The sequence below is a fragment of the Lingula anatina genome, chromosome 1, assembly GCF_051362555.1.
Source record: "Lingula anatina isolate TDL-2025a chromosome 1, LinAna3.0, whole genome shotgun sequence".
NCBI lineage: Eukaryota > Metazoa > Brachiopoda > Lingulata > Lingulida > Lingulidae > Lingula > Lingula anatina.
The window spans coordinates 29,747,406-29,769,693 of NC_141767.1; the positions used below are offsets into that span (position 1 = coordinate 29,747,406).

A 22,288-nucleotide genomic window follows, 5' to 3' on the forward strand; every position below is an offset into this window, starting at 1 on the left:
CCCCCCCCCCCCCCCCTCTTTGAAAACGAGGCCAAGTCTAATAATTTCCTAGATAACCGCCATGCGAGCTAGCCGTCTGCTCCCACAGGGTATTCTGTACATTATTATGTAATTCAGGTGACAGGTGTTCAGAGAGGTCAGTAGAAGATGGAGAAGACAGATATTTAGGGTACGTTGCTACAATTGCCAATCTCAGCCAAAAGTTTGCGCTTTAGTCCTTATGACCGTACAAACGTCAAATGCACTCTCCATTAGAAGTAAAAAATCAACTATAAGTTTGAATAATACGTTTTCTTTTATTTTAGAGAGGAAACGCATTTGCCAATGAAAAAGTGAGGGGCATATTTTGGCTGCCAAAAGGTCTGAACTGGACATCCGTCTTCATCAGTGTAAAGCTATTGGGCAGGTATCTACATTCATTTTATGAGTTTTGTTTTTATGGGAGAGGACATCAACTTTTTTACAACGAAGTATGAAAATGTCCTGTTCATTTAAATAAACCTAAACATACAAATGCCTATTCCAGACTTTACGAAAGGCATCGGACCGTCGGACATGCCTGGCAAATTTCGTCTAGGTCCGATAAAAAATCCTGTATCGTCGGACCTTATGTCCGGCGAGTTTTCAAACTGACTGGGAATGTGTAAATATAAGGAATACGTTGTTGTTTCTTTTCTGGACGATATATTTTACTTCATTCAAAAAGAGAGATGGGGTGAAAATCTCGGGGAGTTCCCAAGTAATTATACATAATTTATTAACCTCAGTTTCACTCACAAATACTATTTTGTGACTGGCTGAGTTTGGGGGATTCCTGAATGATGAGGACACAAACGAAACGTAGTGCCTCGATATGAAACCAGACGACTTTTGTGTTTTTAATCTCCAAATACGAAAAAAAATCAATTAAGCTAATAAATAGGCTAACGTTAAGAACGTATTATATCGTTTGTTTTATATTAATTATTATTTAAGATCATAATAATAAACAAGTCGCATTTCGATGTACTCCATGCTATAACCTTTATATAAAAATAGCAATTTTTACGAGATTACAAATTGTATTGCATTGTTTGGTTCCATTGCCTCGCTTTCAAAAATTAGAACAGGCGCTCCAAAATCGTAAAACGAAGTTAAAAATTTTATATTGGCCGAGTTCCCCCACTGTTAAGAATATCCTCGCAGCATTATCTGCAGTTAACCTTCCTACGACTTTCAATGTATTTTGCAATGTAATTTACAATCCTCCAGGTGAAGAATTTTATTAATCAAGAGTAGGGGAGGTGTGAAAATCCCCATTGGGGCCACATATAACACTATAAACACAATGGGAATCCCCTTAAAATGAAGGTAAAATAAATGTTTTTCTAAGGAATTCCGACGGATTTACTTTTTACAACATAAAATCAATAGAACATTTCTAATATAAATTTTCAAAAAGACACCAGAGAGCTAATGAAATAAAATCAACCAGACGGTCTTTGTCAATTTCACCAACTTGTTTATTTCAAACAGCGCACTTTTAGCACATGCGCAGTTGTTTGAAGCCTGTGCTTGAATGATGTAATGTACAGTCTTGTTTTCGTTTTCGTAATACCCCTACACAACAAAATGGCCGCAACACATGTGCTCGTCAGGGGGTGGAAACGCGCTACTTATATGATTAAGACGAGCCTGGCCGTCAGTACCGGATATTGTTTTGTGACCTTGAGGAGCAATTAGGTTTGGTCGTTGCGGCACGCATGAACAGTGGTTAAACTACCACACCTGGGTCTTTTGTTTTTGACTACTGTTCACTCGTCATCGAAGCGCTTGTTCAAGACTACAGGCTGATATCTACTAGTATTACCAGTGGCTTCATTAGTAACGTTCCCACAATACTTAGTTTTCTGTCTGTGCGTACATACCCTGAAAAAAGCCAGCCTCGCTGACGAGAACAATGGACGTTTCTCACCCCTCTCTAGGATTACCCCTGTGCTCGTGCTATTTGCGTTTTTACAGACTTGATCCTCTGTTTCTTCATTATCAATCGTACATAGTACTCATGGATATAAGCCTTTTGCTTAGAAATGACGTTGTTGAACTTTAAACACTTCGTTGGTGCAAAGCGTGGCAAAAATGAAAATGAAGTGAGGAAGAGAAACGGAAGTTTATTAAAATTGGAAAGAAGGTAGGCCCTGGCGGACTTATGATCTGTAGGAGAGGAAAATAGTGTGTGCCGAGTGTCAGGAGTACTAAAGTTATCATTTTGATCAATAGCAACAGCTTTATTACGGGTTCTTAAATTATGGAACATATGTACGTATTTGCATGTACCGTTCACCACTAGTTGGAGAAAGTGCACATGAACTTGATGAAAGCTCACAGTTTGAGTTTCTTTTTATAGAAAAAGAAATAAAATGAAGAAGAAACTTAGACTCGGACCGGACAGTCCCTGTCAAAGCTTCAATTGTGCTGTTTCAAAATGCATATGTTATTGCCAAAAACAATGTGTGAAATGGTTATCTGATTAACAGACGTTTTTATGGACATGTATACATTTGATATTACTACTGTAGCTACCCATTCTTCATACTTGTATTGTTTTTAGTCCTTGTGTCATTCCACAGCATCTTTTTCATTAAATAAAAAGCAACTTGTTATGCAAGTAATTTTTTGCCTATTTTTTTTCTTATTTTAATTTTTTACAAATAAATATATATCAAAAATTTAATAATTGATTTAATGTCAATGATTTAAAACGTTAGAAAATACACATGAAAAGATGGATAATGGTTCATATTTTTATTATTTTATTTCGGTCTGACAGATTTTGTTTCGGTCTGACAGAATTTTCAAGCTTGTCAGACCGAATGTCTGACAGATTTTTTGGCCTTTCGTAAAGTCTGCTATTCAGCAATAAAATGTTGTAATGTGTCACTGCATTCCTGGAAACGACTGATTCAGGCTGGTGCACGAGTGGAATTAGGGAGGTCAGGTCACACCGCTCACGCGGTCGAAAATATTACCTCGGTTTGGGGTGCAGGGTCCACTTATTGTAAATCTGAAATTTGATAACAGATTCACATGAAGTTTAACCAAGACTTTAAAAAATACTGTGAGCCGGAGGTGAGGGGTGGGGGGGGCAGTGTTATATTATCTTATTAAAATATTCAAAATTTTTAATATTTGAATAATTTTCATTAAAAATGGAAGAATTTTCATTGTATAATAGTTTACTTATATAAATGTCACAAATTTTAAAGTTTTTAAATTGATATTTATATTAACAATTTGCTTTCTTTAGGGGTAACATGTGTTTGATTTTTTTAATATACAGTATGAATTAAATAAAATCAGTCATTTAAAAAATCCCCCCTTCTTTTTATTTAAATTCTCATATTTTTATTACTAATTTTCTTCCTTACATCAATACCACACTGGTATATGATAGCATTGCTAATTTATCAAATTCCAGCACTAAATTTTGAACTGTAAATAACACAGGTGGTGCTAGAGTCATTAAATAAAACAAATAAAACAAAATTTTAGGTTATGCAAATAAACAACATTTCAACAAGATCTTCAGTCCCAAAGTTTGAATTTCCAACTTCCATTCCATTTTTGTATTCTCAAGTCTTTACTCGATATGGGGCACCAAAGGTTTTAGTTTCAGATAGAGGTGCAAACTTTGGGTCAAAGTTGGTTAAAGCTTTGTGTGACATCTATCAGATAGAAAGAGTGTGTACTTCTGCATATCACCCCCAAAGTAACAGTGTGTGTGAGAGAATGAACAGTTTCATTAGCCAAGCTTTGAGATCAATCTGTGCTAAAAATCAGAAAGATTGGGCATCTTTACTTCCTTCAGTGATGATGGCATACAGATCAACACCATCAACTGCCACTGGTTATTCACCTTTTCATATATTGTTTGGAATGGAAATGGAGACTCCTTTTGATAGGATAGTTAAGCCAGAAAAAGATATAACATCATCTCTACAGACCTTTGTAAAAGAGAAACTGTCTGAATTAGAAACAGGAAGGCAAGCAGCCATGTTATTGAAAAAAGAGTCTCAACACAAAGATTGCAAAAATTATAATTAAAATGCAGAATTCCCAGTTTTCAAAGAAACAGACGTGGTTTGGTTAAAAAATCACCAAGTAAAGAAAGGTATGAGTCCCAAACTTACAGAAAAATATAGTGGACCATATTATATAGCCAAATGTGTAGGAAGTGCTACATTTTTACTACGAGAATGTGAGAGTAACAACAACTAAGGTCTCCTGTGCATGCCAACAGGTTAAAACCTTACGTAGATCCTGTTATTAGGGAATCTTTAAAAGAAAAGAGTGTGGGAAATGATAAAAATGAACAAAATGGCTCTGAGGAATTAATTCAGGACAATGAGGATAGTTCAGTTGAAAATAGAAGTCAAAAAGATGTTGATAGACAACCCCAAGAAAGTAAAGAACGCTATGATGAAGCAAAAAAAAAAAAAAAAAAATCATCAAATGTGTTAAGTACAGGGGTACAAAGTGGTATAGAATTAAATGGAAATACCTTAAAAAATCTGATAGGGTTACTGCAGATAGAGTACCTTCCATTTTAATCAGAGAGTTTCATGCAAATAAAACAATGAAAGGGAGAAAGAAAAAGAAGTCAGTAGTAGCTACTTAATTAATTAAAACATCTATTATTATTGTTAGGAAGATATGTATTTTTTCTGGATTGAAGTAATGCGCATTAACCTTATTTTTAGCTGGTCTAGGTAAGGGGTGGATCTGGATTAAATGTTTTCTTGATATTTTATAGATGTGGAGATATAATTGAAACTCAAGTGGATAAAGTGGATCGTGGGATTCACTATGTCACATTAATTTACAGAATTTTTAGCCAATGATTCACAAATAAGTTTAAGGCTTGGTACATTGGCAGAGGCAATGGAAAAGGACCACATTATTTTTAAGTCTTTGAGTGAATTTTTATTAACAGTTGATGTTGAATTACCAGAGGTAATGATAACTTTAATGATACTTTAACCTACATAGCTTTAATTATTGAGGGAATGTCAATTCTGTTTTCATAAGCAGGAGGTTACAAAGTGAAAGTTTTATCAACAACTTTACTGACAATTCAAAAGGTCAAAGCAGTTCCAAGTTTTTACTTATGCCAACATCAACTTGGTTTGAATGGAATAGAATAATTGAACATGAAAACTTGTCAAATATAGCATCATGCATTGTTATTATTTTACTTATTGCTATCTTGATTGTGGTATGTAAAAGGAAGAAAAGTTCAAAGAATTGTCTTGCTATTGAATAAGTTACAGAAGAGCAGTTCATTATTTTGCCTATCAATGCATTATTATATTGTCCAAACAATTACAATGTCACATATGAAACCATTTTGACGAGTGTTTATCTCACCAAGAGTGTTTTTCCAACAATTCATTTTGAATGGGGAGATATAAAAATTATCAATCAAGTCAACCAAAAAGCTCTTAGCTTGCCAGTTAAGGTTCAACTAAATTGTTGGAAATATTTTAAAATAATGAAAATACTCCAAGGCTCTATTCCCATAGATTTTAGATCGATCTATCCCCGCGGGGAGTCTCACTAGATAACTCTCAGAAAATCCGACTTAAATGTCCGTCCCGCCTACTACAAGCTGTAAGAGGGTAATTAACTTTCGTGTCCGCCCGACTGACAGCTATTTAGCGTGAACCCCCAGGGAGTTAGGTCAATCTAAAGTAGGTCGATCTAATCTATGGAAATGGGGTGCAAGAAAATTTTGATGCAAGAGTTATTTTTCTGCATGATCAATTTTTGATTTATCCTTGAATTATTAATTTTTTTAAAGGGAGGAGAGAAATTAGCATTGTGCCAATATTAAATTGTTTTGATGTAAATAAACAAAAGGACGATGGTTTACTCAAACACTTGCTTTTTCTGCACTTGTTTTGTTATGCCTAGCTTTTGTTTGTAATATATATATAAATTACATTTAGTAAAATTTAATTAGTTATTTGCTTATGCCATTTTGTTTGTTTAGATATCATGTTAAGAAATTATATAGATTTTTTTTGCAACTTTCCATATATTAGTTTGTTAGACTACTGAACAATCTTAGTTTATAACTGTAATTAATTATAAATTTATTATTCAGTTTAAAAAGAACTTAATGAGCTTATAAATGTTATTATATAACTAACATTTTTCTTTATTTACCCACATAATCTTTGCATGTATTTTTACTTGTGTATATATATATATATATATATATATATATATATATATATATATATATATATATATATATATATTTTTTTTTTTTTTTTTTTTGGTTTGTTTGTAACAGGAATCATAAAAATGTTATTGAAATGGGGAGTGAGTATTATTAGTCGAAGAGTAAATATCCTTGATCAGTAACGGATAATATATATTAAATGGTACAATTTAACAGAATGAACTGAAGATACTTAAGTGTTACTAATAAAATGGGTATTTTAACTGATAGTTTTATTGTATGATACTGATATGGATATATAAGTAAACAAATGATTAACATTTTTTATTAAGTGAAAATGTTATGTTGCTTCATACTACATAAACATTAAATGATTATTTGTGCTGAAATATTGACTGAATGGCAACTCATTAATATAAACAGTATATATATGTATGCTTAAACATATTTTAATGGATTCATAAATTTTTATCTTAAAACAAGGTAATGATTACAAGATGGATGTTATCACATCTGATTAATCATTGTATTAAAGGGAAGAAGGAGTATTAATTAGAAGTACATAGCCAATTAATTCAACTAAGATATATTATGTTAATTTTTAGTATATTTGCTGGAGGGAATGATTATTATGTAATGTTACTTTATATATATATATATATATATATTTTTTTTTTTTTTTTATTAAAAAAAATTTGTGTGTGTGCATATAACAGTAATGAGAAGTTTCATATAAACTGAATATGATATGATTAAATGATGTTTGGGTATTTTTAATTAAGTATGATTTTAAATAAATGGTTTAACTGTTATGATATAGAATTTTATTGAAAATAGATTATTAAATTTTAATTATGAAAGTTTTGAGGTGCAAAACTTATTTGAGCAGGAGATTAATTATGATAAGGTTATTTAGGTGTAAAGCTGTGGGACTGTGGAAGTATTCTATTCACACATACTTGAATGAAGTCAAAAATTAAAGATGTGCTGGCATGCATTAGGTGTGTGTGAAAGTTATATTCCAGAGTTTCTCAGTGGAAAGTAAAAGAAATAAACATGAAACAATGTTATTTTGACTAGTAATCTGTAATAAAAATCTAAGTGAAATTCAATAAAGCAACTATTCTGATTTTGGAACTGGACGGTAATTCTGTTGTTTCTGGCTCATCGACATTGCCCGCTGATATATGGTTGTGAGGAGATAGCGTGCAACACATTTGATTGATAGGCAGTATGCCTTGACAACAAACTAGATACATCCAGTCCAATCTGGCTGTTGTACCCAGTACTTGTGTAGTTTCTATTTTAGGAATGGTGTTTGTTACTAGAGCACTTAAATTTTTAAGCAAATAAATATTCAGTATTCAGCCTGTTATGTGGATAAATTTTGTCTTGTGAAGTTCTGGAAGGTGTTTACTTTCATAATTTGGTGGTAAGTTTGCTTAGACTTTGTTTTGGGACCACATGTTTTGTACCAAATGTAGGCCACTCTTTTCAATGCAATCCAGGAAGAGACGAGAAGACGTTAGTATGCAACAAAAATGTCTTTTTCAAGATTTTTGTTCTTAAGTTCTAATAAAACATAACCTGTCCGTCGGACAGCCCATCCTGCAAATTCACTAGTCCGAACTGAATTTTTACTTGTGGAGCCCTGCTTTGGTGTCATAATATACTTTATTTGACTGTCTGATACCTTCCTGTGTTCTTTTCTTACGTGCTGGGGCATCACATACATTATTAGCACCAAAATACTTACAGAGGGTAGACTGCGACTTAGGCGCAATCTTGTACATGTATAATCCACGTGCAATCTTGTATAATCCAAATAGAATTTTATGTATAAATGCCAAAATAAGATGTTGTAATGATCTACATTCTGTATGTTCTTGCAGAGTTTTCGAGAATGGATGAAAGTGAACATGTTGGCTTTAAATGATAGTATGACTTAGTTGATATGGTTAACGTCAATGTTCAAGGCAAATAGGAAAAATGCAGCAAATGCCAACATTGCATAGGAGATGTCATTCAATTAATTTTTTTATGAGAAAGACATCGTACAATTATAATTACAGATTATAGAAGAAGCAAAACTTAAACTGTGTAATTAGACGAGATTGCGTGAATTTGAATGACCACACATCATTCGTGACTTGTCTCAGAAACAAGCATATAAATGCCGCGTTTGATACTTTGTATCAGACGTTTCATAACACGGTGAAGGGTCTTTGCGTTAGGCATGCAGGGAACACATTGAATAACCATGTACCTTCGGTTTTCGCTCATTTTTTGAGAGTGTCGATTTCTTGAAGGGCTAGCCTCATTGTTTTCGTTTTATTTCAGCCAAATCTGCTTAATATGAACGTGCATATTGATATACAATTTTTTTTAGAGGCCAGACGGACTGGCAACTTTTGGAAAGAGACCGCCCGGGTGACAATTGAGCCATCCCGGGCTGCCGGTCCTTATTTCCTACCCTGCCTTAAGGTTGAAAAAAAAGTGTTGAACGCTATTGATATTTAGCAACGGTTGCCATGGAAATAATGGATGAATTAGAGAAAATTATATCTTGTCAGATTTTTCTTGGCATACTGTAACTTTCCAGAAAATTTCAAATGGATACTTTACTCCATTCAAAAGTTATGCCAATTTTGTTTTATATATTGGGCAATGAGGTGACACTTTTGGCTTCCACTGTTACATATATGCTTGGATACCAGACTTTTTAAAATTTTTGTGGGCGACTAGCATTCTTTTAAATTTAATAACTTTTGATTGGCTTGCTTGATTTCCAAAAAATAAAATGTTTTGGAAAGCTCATGAATTTTTCTATCACATAAGATCCTTTTGACTGATATTTATGTTACTATCAAAGTTGACCTGACCTCTCTAGTGGAATGAAACAAGGCAAGATCTAGATCATCAATATGCCCTACAAATAACTGTTAAAGGGATAACAACTGGTTGTTTTGGCAAAGTTACAATGCTTGCCAACAAACCAGGTGGCTGTTTATGCCTCCATAAGAATCACTTTACAGATTATTACCTGAAAAAAACTTTTTAGAAAAAAAAAACATGGACTAGCTTTGAATGTTGGAATGGATTAATTAAACATTTGTTAGTATGGGTATGGGAAAATCATTGTTTTCCCCAGGCATATATGCAACACTGTAAACTCAATATAAGAAAAACAGATAGGCCAATTGTCATTAAACTCACAGGAGTGGTCAATCCTTCTAAAACGCAGGTTGAGTTAAAAGAACAGCATAATCGGGCCATTATTTTAGAAGTTATGTTGTTTTTTCACATTTTCTCAGATTCAATTCTTAGGCATGTTAACAGTTTCATTAATAAATTAATAAGATATTAAAAGTGTTTGTTTGACATTTCCTGCATCTTTACAACATTGTTAGTTGATTTTGTAAAAAATGATGGTTAATTTGTTATCGTGTATTGTGTAATAAAGTTTCAAAAATGGAAATAAACTCGTATCATTGCAGTTTGTCAGATTCAATCATTCACTATGTTCAGAATCTCAGAATGGAAGAAATTGGACATTTAACACTGCTCTATTGATATTTTTTCCATCTCATCAATTTTTTTAGTTGATCGTATAAAAATGGCAGTAAACTGTTAATTTTGTTTTATGTTAAAAAATGTTAAAAATGGAAAAAAAAAACATTTCAGAACAGTGCTGTCTTGTTTACATTTTGGCATTTTCAAGTTGTGACTTTGAAGTTCCATGGGCCTGAAGACCTTTGCTAGTCACATTTTCTGAATATCCATGATACTAATATTTTATTATTAAAAATTGATGGTCATTATGCTGTTAAACATTATGTAATATTGCATCAAAATTTGAAAAAAACCTATTTTGGGCACTGCTCCCATGATGACCATTTAAGAAAAACCATGTCACTTACTGTTCTCAAACTTACAGGAAAGAAACATGGGACTAAAATATAGCTTCAGTAGGCAATGCAATCTGCCAGTTAAACAGTTTTTTTTGTGAAATTTTAATTTTTCACATATTAGCATTTTCAAGGTGTGACTTTAAAGTTCCACAGGCTTGAAGACCCATGCTTGTCACATTTTCTGAAAATCCATGATACATATATTTTATTATTAAAAATTGATTGTCATTATGCTGGTAACCATTATGTAATATTGCATCAGAATAGAAGAAAACACAATTTTGGGTGCTGCTGCCATGATGACCATTATGGGAAAACCATGTTACTTATGATTGCCAAACTTTCAAAAAAGAAATACAGGACTAAAATGCAGCCTGAGTTGGAAAAGCAGTCTAATTGACTTCATTTCTGGAAGTTTTACATTTTCAAAGGGTGAACTTGAACTCCCATGGGCCTGAAGCCTTATGTTTGTTACACATTTTACACATTTTACACATTGTTGTTACACATTGGTATTACCTGTTGAGCATAATTAGAATTTAATGTTGAATTTGCAGTTTAACATAATGTACTTTTGCATCAGAATTGACAGTAGCATATTTTGTTATTTCCTGCTTTTTGTCTGTACATTTGACAGCTTTGCTGCCTTGTTTAGTATTAGTTTGCTATTACCTAGAAATATGGAATATTTGTTTGTCTGTAGACAGAGAGGTGTCCACACATACACCAAGATATTTATGCATTAGTTCCAACTCTTTTGAAAAAATGGGAAGAAAGAAGACAGTATAATTGTCTTGTGTTCTTGTCCTTTTAAAGTCACTAAATAATCACAAATTCCCATGTAATTTTACTGACAACTTTGCTCTCTTACAGACTAGAGGAAGATGGAAGACTACCTGGAATAATACGATTAACCCTCAGAAAATTAGATAAAGAAGGGCAGTGGTCTAAGAGAGAAAGTAAACAATGCAGAGTTCCTAGTCATGTTTTCGCATTAGGTAATAACAAAACTATTGCTTCGTATTGTGTGCTCAGTAATAACAAGACTATCCAGATGAAGATGAAATGAGTATTAAGAAGCGAAATTGTTTAATTATTTCCCTGCATGGAAAAAAATTTTCTTGTAACATTGATTCCCTACAATCTACTTTTGAGAAAAAATGCAAAAAACGCTGATGCTTTGTGATATTTTGATTTCTTTTTATACTTCTGAGATATATTTTCAGATAATTCTGAAAGGAAGAAGGACAGACTGTTGCAGATTGCCATGGAATTATTCCACAAGATCATAGACACAAAAAAAAAAAACATTCCACCTAACTTTGCTCAACCTTGGTTTTACCAAATTTGATGTAACACCAACATATGCCAGTACAATTAATGCATATTTTTCCACTAGTGCCGCACATACCAGTTCAACAGGAACAATAGCAAACTTAAAGGAAAGACAAAAGCAGACTTTTGATGAGCGGTCACAGCAGCCACAGAACCCTCCACTAAGTCAGTCATTTCACAGTCCACCTGGTAAAGAAAGCAAAATGTGTAGTAAATCAAATACCGGGATGAGTTCAATTTTAAGATGGACAGAAAGAAAGGAAAAAAGAACTGAAGTGCCAAGTCACTGCCATGATGTTGACACAAAGAGATTGAAATTGGATGTGCCAGGTACAGTGGTTTCTTTTCCTGATCACATTGATAGGTCTGTATTTGATGCTTTACCTCCAGAACTGAAATAAGAAGTGTTAGCCAATGCAGATTTGTTAAAAGCCCAAATTCTTGACTCCAGCCTTAAGGCCAGTGTCCATAAGGCCACGGACACAACCCAATATTGTGATAGCAATAATGGAAAGGCTGGAAACATGTTACAAGGCACAAAGACTGAAGTTGAATCAACAACCAAGGATACATGCATGGAAAAAGACTTGACTGTTGGTGCTGAGATAGAAGGTTCAATTTTGAGTCCTTGTCAAATGTCATTTTCCAAGAAAAATGATGATGAAAATTCATTACATTTTGATAGTGGCACATTGGATACAACAGACAAAACATTGAACATCATGGTCCCTCCTGACATTGACAAATCTGTTTTCACACAGCTGCCTCCAGATATTCAAAAGGACTTGTTAACCCAGTGGAATCAGAAAATGTCCACAAATTCTCATGTTAAACAGAAATCCAAAACAACTAAGTCACCTTCATTGCTGAAATATTTCAAAAAACTTGCAGTATGTTATGATCTTTATGTTATATGTAAACACATTACTGTTAATAAATGATATTGATTTAACAGACAGAGTTTTTTTGGAATAACTATGGAAGAAATTAAAAAAATTTTGTCTCTTAGTCTACCAGGGACAGGGCAGGCAGAGTATAGACTAGATGCTAAACCATTACAGAGGCTTAGAAAGTAACGTTTATTTTCTAGAAAAAGGAGGGAGGGCAACTAACTGAATAAGAACACCAAGTGATAGACTGTCACACCCATCTCGGCCCATTCCCTACTGAAATCTGACTGTAAGCAGATAGAATTTTTACTGGCAATATATGAGTTTATTTCACTAGATACTGAAAAACAAATTTTACATGTCACGATATTTTTACTGGCAATATATGAGTTTATTTCACTAGATATTGAAAAACAAATTTTACATGTCACGATTTTAAATCATTAATGACAAGTGTTTATAATATTTTTGCGACTAGCTGTCACTGTGTCCTTGATTAATTTTACTTTATGAAAACTGCTCAAAGAACAATTATGAAATATATTCAGTCTAGAAGTCACAAATGCATGGATGAGTAGCTCTTGTTTGCTTGCTGTCAATAAGGTGAAGAATCTTAGATATTCGTTGCAGACTAAAATATGATTTACACACTGTTAATGTGTGGTGTCATGTCACATTTGTAGTTGAAAGTTACACCCACGTTTCTAACTTCTGTGCTTGTTGTGATAACAGAATCTCCAACTCTGATACTGTATAGTATATATATGGTGCTGTCTATGGAAAACTTAGAGTTGAAATGGACCAATTCAGTAATGATCAATACTGAACATTGTGATTCAACTAATGAGGGAGGCATAAAATGTCCAGTTCGCATTTGCATTCGTTGAGTAATTGTTTCTTTATCTCCCTTCAAGTAGACAAATTTGATATTCTGTGGAGGGAATGCTGCTCCATTTATCCTACTTGGATTTTTATCTTCAGCAAAATCCTCAGCCCCAACATTACCATTTAGAATGATTTCCCGGTAGATCTTCTTCAGAGAGGAGCAAGTAATTATTCCAGATGAACCTTCATCAAGCCACCTAAAAAACACGGGTTATTGATAAATTGATAAATGGTGATCACAGAAAGAACTTTTATGTTTGTAGAGAAATACCTTTGATTTTTTGCATATTAACATTCAAACTTACATTAAAAGAGACATTGATGATAGAAAGAAAAGCAGTATTCATAACAAAAGCCAACTAAGTTTACATCAAAATAAAATTACTCTTGTGATCCTTCTGTATTCTAAATCTTAGATATGTTAAGTACTTTGAATTGCATGTTGTGAAAAATAATCAGAATTCAGCATTCAGGATTTGTACGAGGCATGCCACACTGAAACCAGTATGGCTAATAGCCGCTATCATTTCACTACAAGTATTATTGGTAGCGACATGATCCTAGCATTATGAAAGCACTTACAACTTGACCAATATTGAAAAATCACACAAACCTTTGAATGACTTGGTGTAATGCCAGAAGCCATGGTAGTCTGTCCTGTAAAATATGTAAAAGACCACAATGGTTACAATTAAGTTATCACTGAGATAAGAACATTATGAAACCTTTTTATTCAAAAATTAACAATGATAACAATATTGGCTTCAGCATGGCAAACAAATTTTACATGTCAAGATTTAAAATCTGAAATGTAATATATATTTATAATATTTTTTGTGACTAGCTGACAGGTGTCCTTGAATAATTAAATTCTTTAAGAATTTTTTATTCAAAGATTTACAACTAGAAACACGATACAAGCACTGTACCTGATCTTCCAAAGGAATCCCTCTGGCCATTTTGGCTTAGTTTTCTGGTGTGTGATAGTCATCAGCTTCAACAATAGGCCACCCTACCTAATAAACATACAAGTTATAAATAAAGTTTGTTCAATGGTGTTGCCAAAATGACAAATCAAATGCAGCCTTAAAAACAATGCCAAAATACTAGAAATTTAATCTAGTGTATGTACCTAACATAGGGAAGTGTGATATTTATTTATTATGCTGTAACATTACGTAATTTTAATAAAATTAACATTATCTAATGCTATATAATAACTAACACTATTCTTTTACTAGAGGGACCTTTCATTAAAAGCAGCTGCTATCGGCCAAATTTCGAACATCATATTTGTGTTTGTCTTTTTCTTATATTTTCACTAGGGTTAATGAGGAGACATAAAGGATTGACTAAAAACTAATTAGCAGTGCTGATATTTCACATAGTCATTATATTAAGAAAACTTCGACTAGCATACTCAGTGAATGTTTCTTAAAGAAAAACAAGGTAGCAAAGCTGTCAAATGGACAGACGTAAATGGCAAAACTAAAAGAAGCAATGCCATTAAAACAGATTAAAATTATAAACAACCAATAAACAATGAAGGCACACAAAATATCTTTTTGTCATTTTTGGTGGAATTATATTACTAGACAATAATCACAGCTAATTTTTTTATTGTTAATTTTTTAAAGTGCTACCCAGTACTGTTGTTCTGGACATTCAGAAAATGTTTATCTGTCACAGATATTTAAAGTTACACTAAGAAAATGCATTCTATTTATATGAACAAAATGCTGCACTCCACATGGTTCATTAGCATAATGCATGTATGTATTACCCCTATCCCTCTGGTGAAAATTTTTTGTCGTGCATGCATAAGCCTGCTTCTCATAAATATTCACATATTTATATATCTGCAGTATACTAGGTACTGGTACACCTGTACATCACGCATAAGCTAGTTGCAGTTAAATATAAATTAGAACATTTAAAAGTAGTGTTCTGTTTTATATGGTTATCGATTTTATTAATTTCTTTGAATGCCATTTCATAAAAGTTACACTACTTCATGATAGTTAGAATAATGAAAAGTTGTTTTTCATGCTACATGGTGTTTAGGATCAATTAAAAAAAATCCAGGAAAGTCCATACAGACAACAACGGTGACATCAGACATGGGTGATGCATGGCTAAATGTCCAGACCCATAGTGTCTGTTGATAATAATTTTAAGGTAAAAATAGAAATGGAAGTCTTGAAGTCTAAATTAACTTACATACCTTGTCTGACAGCAACTGAGCAATGGTTGTTCTTGTTGATGATTGCGTTAGTTGTGACCTCTGACATTGTGGTCCGTCCCATGATGCATTAGTAGTAATGGTTAGGTGTTGAATAAAGTTTAGTGTTTATTGAACATGTGAATATTGCGTTGTTCCACATAGACACAGTCTGGTCCATACAAAACTGGGACCGAGATCAACATACCCGGGGCTAGTTGGCCCCCTTGACTCGGGGCAAGTTGGACCCTCATGTTACCCACAATCCTTTGCGCGCAACGCTGTTTGAAATAAACAAGTTGGTGAAATTGACAAAGCTTGCCGGTGTTTACCGTCTGATTGATTTAATTTGCTCTCTGGTGTTTTTTCGAAAATTTATATTAGAAATGTTCTGTTGATTGTATGTATTAAAAAGCAAATCCATTGGACTTTCATTAGAAAAACATTAATTTTGCCTTAATTCATTGTAAGGGAATTCCTTTTGTATTTATAGTGTTATATGTGGCCCCAAGGGGATTTCCACCCCTCCCTAGCTAGAGACCATTGTTGAAACAAACTCAATGGTTTAAAACTGAATTTGTTACCTTCTTTTAAAACGAAAATTTATTATTCGTTTTCATTCATTAAAAACCTGCTTTATAACATTATAATGTATTCCTAATTAAAACAAAACAATTTTTTTGATAGATATTTTGGTTCTTGCAACACATACCCCCCCCCCCCCTACAACGTGACGTACGGAAACCTCAATAAATCTGCCTCATTTCAATTATTTATTCATCAAAGGCTCTCAAAAATCAATTCTATAAATTAAAAATGTATAAAAATATATTTCAAGGCGTTTACATGGGATATATACTTCATTTTCGTGTAGGGGGGCCAACTTGCCCCGACCCCGTGGCTGGGCAAGTTGGCCCCTTTGACGTCAACTGCGTTTTTTGTCAAATTGTGAGCCATCTGGCATTATATTTTTAAAATAATGATGTTGCACACGTAGCATAGTTCATGGGGCTTACTTTGAAACCGGTTTTGTTACTCTAACCCATTCCTAGTTGGCTCTACAAGGCCAAAAGTGTCTAACTGGGCCAACTAGCCCCGGTCTCCCCTAACCTCCTTGGCGGAGGTAATAACGTTCAGCAGACGAGATCAATCGGCGCTCATTAGTTTCCGTGGCCTGCGAACAAAGATCAATAACAGCGAAGGCCGTGGGGAGGGGCAAGGACGTGGAGAAGGCCGTGGGGAGGGACAGGGACGTGGAGAAGCCGTGGGGAGAAGCCGTTGGTCATTTGCCATTACATGTCATTTTTTAATCAAACTAATACGACCATTTTCTCTATTTTTTCTGAAAGCAAATAAATATCATTTTATTTGCATTTTATTTGATGTAAGAGAGGTTTCTGAACAACAGGTTAAGTAAATAATAATAATGAAACTAGAAAAAAGAAGATAAATTTCGGAGCTTGTTTATTTCTGTCATGGGGCAGTGGTAAAACAATTAAAACTTACAGTAAATTCATCAAAGAAATACCTGTAGAATGAGGTTATCTGCTTACACACCACCTGGAGATAAAATTTTATTAAAAGCAGGCATTTATAATTTTTCTCAATATGACATTTTCATTTTCATTATTATATTCATTGAAGGGGGATTGTCCAGGGGGGGGGGGGGGGGGGCATTCTGATACTTGGATATATATTTGATCTCTTAGATTATCTAAAGACCAAGATGAATAAGAAAATTTGAAGCTTTTTTAAATTATACATCAACGAAATTGCTTTGGGAAGATAAGGATTAAGAAATGTAAGTTGACTTATCAACTCTATCATGTATAGCGCAGTTTCAATAAAATTTTGTTCGAGACTTCCAGGCCTTATAAACGGATCAGGCGTTTACTGACACTAGCTGCAGATCTTTAGTACTAACGCCTATATTAACCACAAAACCCACGGATTAGCCAACGCACCACACAGCTCTGGTAGTGTTGGATAATTTGTATGTTTTGTGGTTAAAATGGGTGTTAGAGCTAAAAGATCTGCGGGTAGCTGTAGTAAAAGCAGTGGCGGATTTGGAGGGGGGGGTTCTGAAAAAAATCACACTAATATTCCCCTCTTGGATTTAAAATATTGACTAGCTGATTAATGGTGCTAAATCGTACCAAATACCAAATGGCACCGTTCGCCCTCTAAAAATACCAAAAGTTTTAGGGCCCTTCACCGGTAGAACCCCACGCCGTGTAGAAGGGGGGGGGGTTTGATTTCGCATCCGCCCCCCCCCCCCCCCCCCCCCCCCCCCACACACACACACACACACACACACCTTCAAATAACCCTGGATCCGCCCCTGTAAAGCTGTCGAAGAGGAAATACGTCGAAGAGATCCACGGCCCCGGAAGTATAAATTTGACTGAGAGCTGTCTGAAAAAGAAATAAAAAAAAACAAGTTTTCAGCTCACCTTATCTACACCTAAAGTTGACCAACCATGCCAGGTTAGGAATGGGAGGAAAGAATATAAAATTCGAACACATTTTCATTCGCCGCCAGTTTTATCTCGACTGTTTCCATGTACCAGTGAATAACCAGTTATCATGCACGAATGGTAACAGTTTACTCAGGGGCGGATGACAGGCCTCAGATGCGAAGCTGACCCTCGCCCCCTCCTCCATCCCCTTTGACGTGGGGTTCGGGGCCCGCTGAAGGGTACCGAAAAAATTTGGTATGTTAGAGGGTGAACATTGCCATTTGCTACGGTCTAGAACTATGATTAAACTAGTCAAAATTCTAATATCAAGAGAGGAGTATTGGTATGGTTTATTTTCAAGAACTGAAGGGGGGGGGGCAGGACCTTCCTGACACCCTCCTAAAGCTTAGGCTGCAGTGTTTTGCCTGTGCTGCGGTCTCGGCCTCATTGTGACGGCTAGCACAAAATTCATGCGTTAACTGGTTGACACGCACTGCAGGAAAGGTTTCAAAAGTGTTAACTTTCGACCAGTTTGCGCTCCCACAAAAAAAAAGAAAAAGAAGGAGAAGAATAAATAGAAGCCTGTCCCTTCCTGTGTTCACGTGAAAAAAGTGAGCAGGGGGCTTTTAAAACACCATTCTTTTTATAGCCCGCACTCCGACTGCCTTGGGCAGCCGTAGGTGTGTGAGGAGGGGGCCTTCCCGCAATATATTTTGAAATAAGCCATTGATGTTGTGATTATGTCATGTAAACCAAATATTGGTCTTCAAAATGGAAGATAGACTGCCTTGTATGAATAAAATTAACAAACCTGGGCGGGACTAGTCTCCATAGTAGACAGCGTATGGAGTATTGCTCTCTACAAAAATTGCCCCGTTCATGAGAAGACGCGTTACTGTCTACCATTAAAAGACCCAGTTCAATAATAAATGGGACGACTTTTTATATCAAGCCTGTATCAATTTCTGATTCCCCATTGAGTAAATTATAAATCATTCTTACGTATATGAATATTAAAATAGTTTATAATAAATGAAGAGAGAGAGAGAGAGGTTGAACAATATAAGAATATAAGAACAATAAGAACAATAACAAATCTTTTACATTAATATATGCGCCTTCGGACAAAAATTCATAGAATGTGCTTGATGAGGCAAAACAAAGATGCTGTTGTTAATGCTGAATTAATTTTGTTAATTTAAAAATAGAATGAAATAAATTAGATAAAAAAGTATGTTTTCAAGTAAATATTCGATCAAATATTAATTCTTTTACGGCGTAGCATCCATTTTATATACATGTATAATGAAAAGATTTTTTACCAGTCTGATGAAATACAGTATAAAATACTGAACGAACAAATTCAATAAATTAAACCAAGAATTTCAAGTCTTTGATTAAACCAGACCGATTTATTCCACTATTAGTTTATTTATTTTCACACGTTATTGAAATCTGGAGTTTTTATACTTATGAAGTACTAACAATATGTAGCAGATTAAAGCTCGAAAGATGCTCGAAAGATTGTTAACTCATTGCATAAACTTGTTTTAGTTTTAATTTGTCAGTTTTAATTGTGTAGTTAATTTGAAAACAACAGTTTTCACGCACGCTCCTGTCAATATACAGAGACGGGCTACTTATTGCCTCGGCCCTTTATAAGGAACGAACAAAACACGGCCGGTAGTTTTTAATTTTACCTGGTCACTAACATCATTATCTCGGCCTTTTTCTCTCCGTAGTTCATGAAAAAATGACAAGGTTTTACTTTTTATACCATCCGTTTTTTAAAAATGATCCTAAAAAAGTATTATGTTCAGTTCGTATACGAAGTTCAGATTTCGTACAAGCACCAAGAAAGGATTATGGAGCAACAAACATCGTCAACAACGTTAATTCATGTATAGTCATTTAACATCATATCCAGAAAAAGAATGACAACTGATTTTAGTACATTTAAAAACGCCTGTGAAAGAACCTGGGATTCTTTCACGTTGTTAAATTTCAGTCTCTCGGTTGAAATAAAGAACCTGGCGTTTTTTAACGCTGCAAAAAGAAAAGAAAAGAAAATGCCCCCTACCTCCAGAATGTTACGACATGTATTGTTATAGACAGGTATGAATCAAATTCAAACAGGCTAATTCAGCTTTGATGGAAGCTGTGAAGCGCACACGACTATGAATGACAGTTTTTTTAACAAAGGTCAAACACAATTACTACAATCTTCTCTCTGAACATGTAAAAAAACCCTATGCCCTTTGATTGACAAGATGCCAATCAAATTCATTAGTTTTGATAGCTGCTGTCAAGTAATAACAGCTTGATTGGCAGGTTATATATAATTATATAAACAAACGTCAATCACAATCATTACACGGTGGATCACTATAGTCGTCGAACACGTTTAGTTCAAGCTTCCTACACCCTTTGATTGACAAGGTGCCAATCAAATTCAGTTAGTTTTTATAGTTGCTTCAAGTTATAACAGTTTGATTGGCAGATTTATATATAAACAAACGTCAATCATCGCGCACTGTGAATACTCTCGCTGTGAAACAGTGAGTACGCCAAAAGAGAGCGCTAAAATCTGAAGTTAGTAATTAAATTGCAAAATATTTCAAGAGAATATGTGCAACATGTTTCCAAAACTCTTTTTGAACCCTTCGGCGTGTCTAATACGACACTCTAGATTACAAACTATTTTGTAAAAAAGAAGATTTAAGCAAAAGAAACTAATTTAAAAACAGATTCAAGTAAAGAAATATGACATTTGACGTTATTCTGGAGGTAGCGCTGGGTCATTTCAAAATGAGTTCAACTTTGTGCCCCAGTTTGTGCGTGGAAGAAGGAAGAATAAATGTTTTTCTGCATTATGAGTGGGATATTGACTGGTTCTTTTATCGTCAAAAACTTTCTGCAAATAAATAAATAAATAAATAAATAAACGATACTAATTCATCTTCATTAAAGGCGACATTCGTGTTGTGGTTGAGGTAAGTGGTTTAATTTTTGCGGGACTAAATGTTAGCAAAGACCTGTCTTAATAAGATAAGTGGATGGGAAAGAAAAATATAACTTTTAACAAAAATATTACTATCTTACTTAACAAACGTTGGCCTCTGTAAATGCATATAGTAGGCCATAAAAACCGATTTTTAACCATTTACCTAAAATATCTTGTTAAACGGTTTTCCTCATCTACTGATACGGATTGTTGAAATTGTAATATAAAGTTTTTCATGAATCTTTCAAACGTAGTATTACTTGTAAGATATACTATCAACAGACAAGACCCTATGCATTTTTCACTTGTGTCTTACATGTACGACAAGACACAACACCACATACAATGAGGGATTTTGTCATGATTTGGTCACTTATTCAGTGGATCTAAGAGGGAGGGGTTCACGTGCCCCTCCCTTTATACCTATAACTTCTGAAATACACATTTTCCCAATCCCACCCCTCTTCCATGCACATTTGTACTTCTTCTAGCTATTCTCAGATCAAAGTAAAATGATATTATAAGTAATTGTAAAGTAAGTTACTCTACTAAATTTGACATCTACTAAAAACATTTTTTTTACACGCGGTATATTTTGGCTTCTGTCCTGTCTCAACATGGTTGTGACGACAACCACAGATTTCCTGGAAATGTGCTAGATGTGACAAGCCCTTGGCAGCTGTAAATATGTACATATATCAACGGTTTTTAACCATTTATCTCAATAAAGAATACCGTTAAAATGTTTTAATGCATGTCTCTTGGCACTTTGGTTCCTCATCTACCGATCCGAAATAAAGGAAGACAAATGTAGAATGAAGTTGTTCATAAATCTGTAATACTTGCAATGTACATGTATAATATCATAACGCGAGACACAGTGTATTTTATATGTGTGTCATACTACACTGTTTTACATTTGCCGAGCGAAGAGAGAGATATTTTTATCCTACGTCACCCTTTCTCTTTCAACACAAAGTCTTAGATTCCCGAGTGAGAATTTTTTCTTTTCGTTGAGGTACATTCTATTTCACTAAAAACTGGAACCCAAAGTGATGTTAGCTGGTACTTCACGACAACCATGATTATATTTTTAACCAAATATGTTTATCACGAGTGTTGCATCTGAATTTTCTTGATTATTCATTTCATGTGTTCATAGAAAGTTGATTTTCAGATAACTGTTTAGTCTGCAATAAAAATGATAAATATAAATCATGCAATTAATTTTTAGAAACGAGATAAATGAGTATGCTCTTAGTTAAGAGTAAAAATAAAGTCAACTGGTAATTTACTGCATTTGGATGGCAGAAAAAAATAAAAACATGCAGTCACATATATGATCCCTGAATTTGAC

General features: G+C 34.2%; 2 protein-coding genes and 1 long non-coding RNA gene across 3 annotated transcripts in view; 2 read left to right on the forward strand and 1 right to left on the reverse strand.

Annotated features, from left to right (window-relative positions):
- The window catches only part of LOC147764232 (protocadherin-10-like), a 158,798-nt gene that overhangs the window by 93,928 nt on the left and 42,582 nt on the right, over positions 1 to 22,288 (forward strand). The window lies entirely within an intron of this gene.
- LOC106177913 (uncharacterized) lies at positions 12 to 12,424 on the forward strand. Its single transcript, XR_015331854.1, has 4 exons — positions 12 to 169; positions 306 to 406; positions 11,011 to 11,135; positions 11,364 to 12,424. It is a non-coding gene; the product is annotated as an uncharacterized LOC106177913 (long non-coding RNA).
- Positions 12,694 to 16,121, reverse strand: LOC106177907 (gluconokinase-like). Its single transcript, XM_013560852.3, has 4 exons — positions 15,472 to 16,121; positions 14,177 to 14,263; positions 13,861 to 13,904; positions 12,694 to 13,444 (listed from the first exon to the last, which is right to left on the reverse strand). Exons 2-4 carry the CDS (start codon positions 14,204 to 14,206, stop codon positions 13,006 to 13,008), a joined length of 513 nt encoding a protein of 170 aa, XP_013416306.1. The 5' UTR covers positions 14,207 to 14,263; positions 15,472 to 16,121; the 3' UTR covers positions 12,694 to 13,005.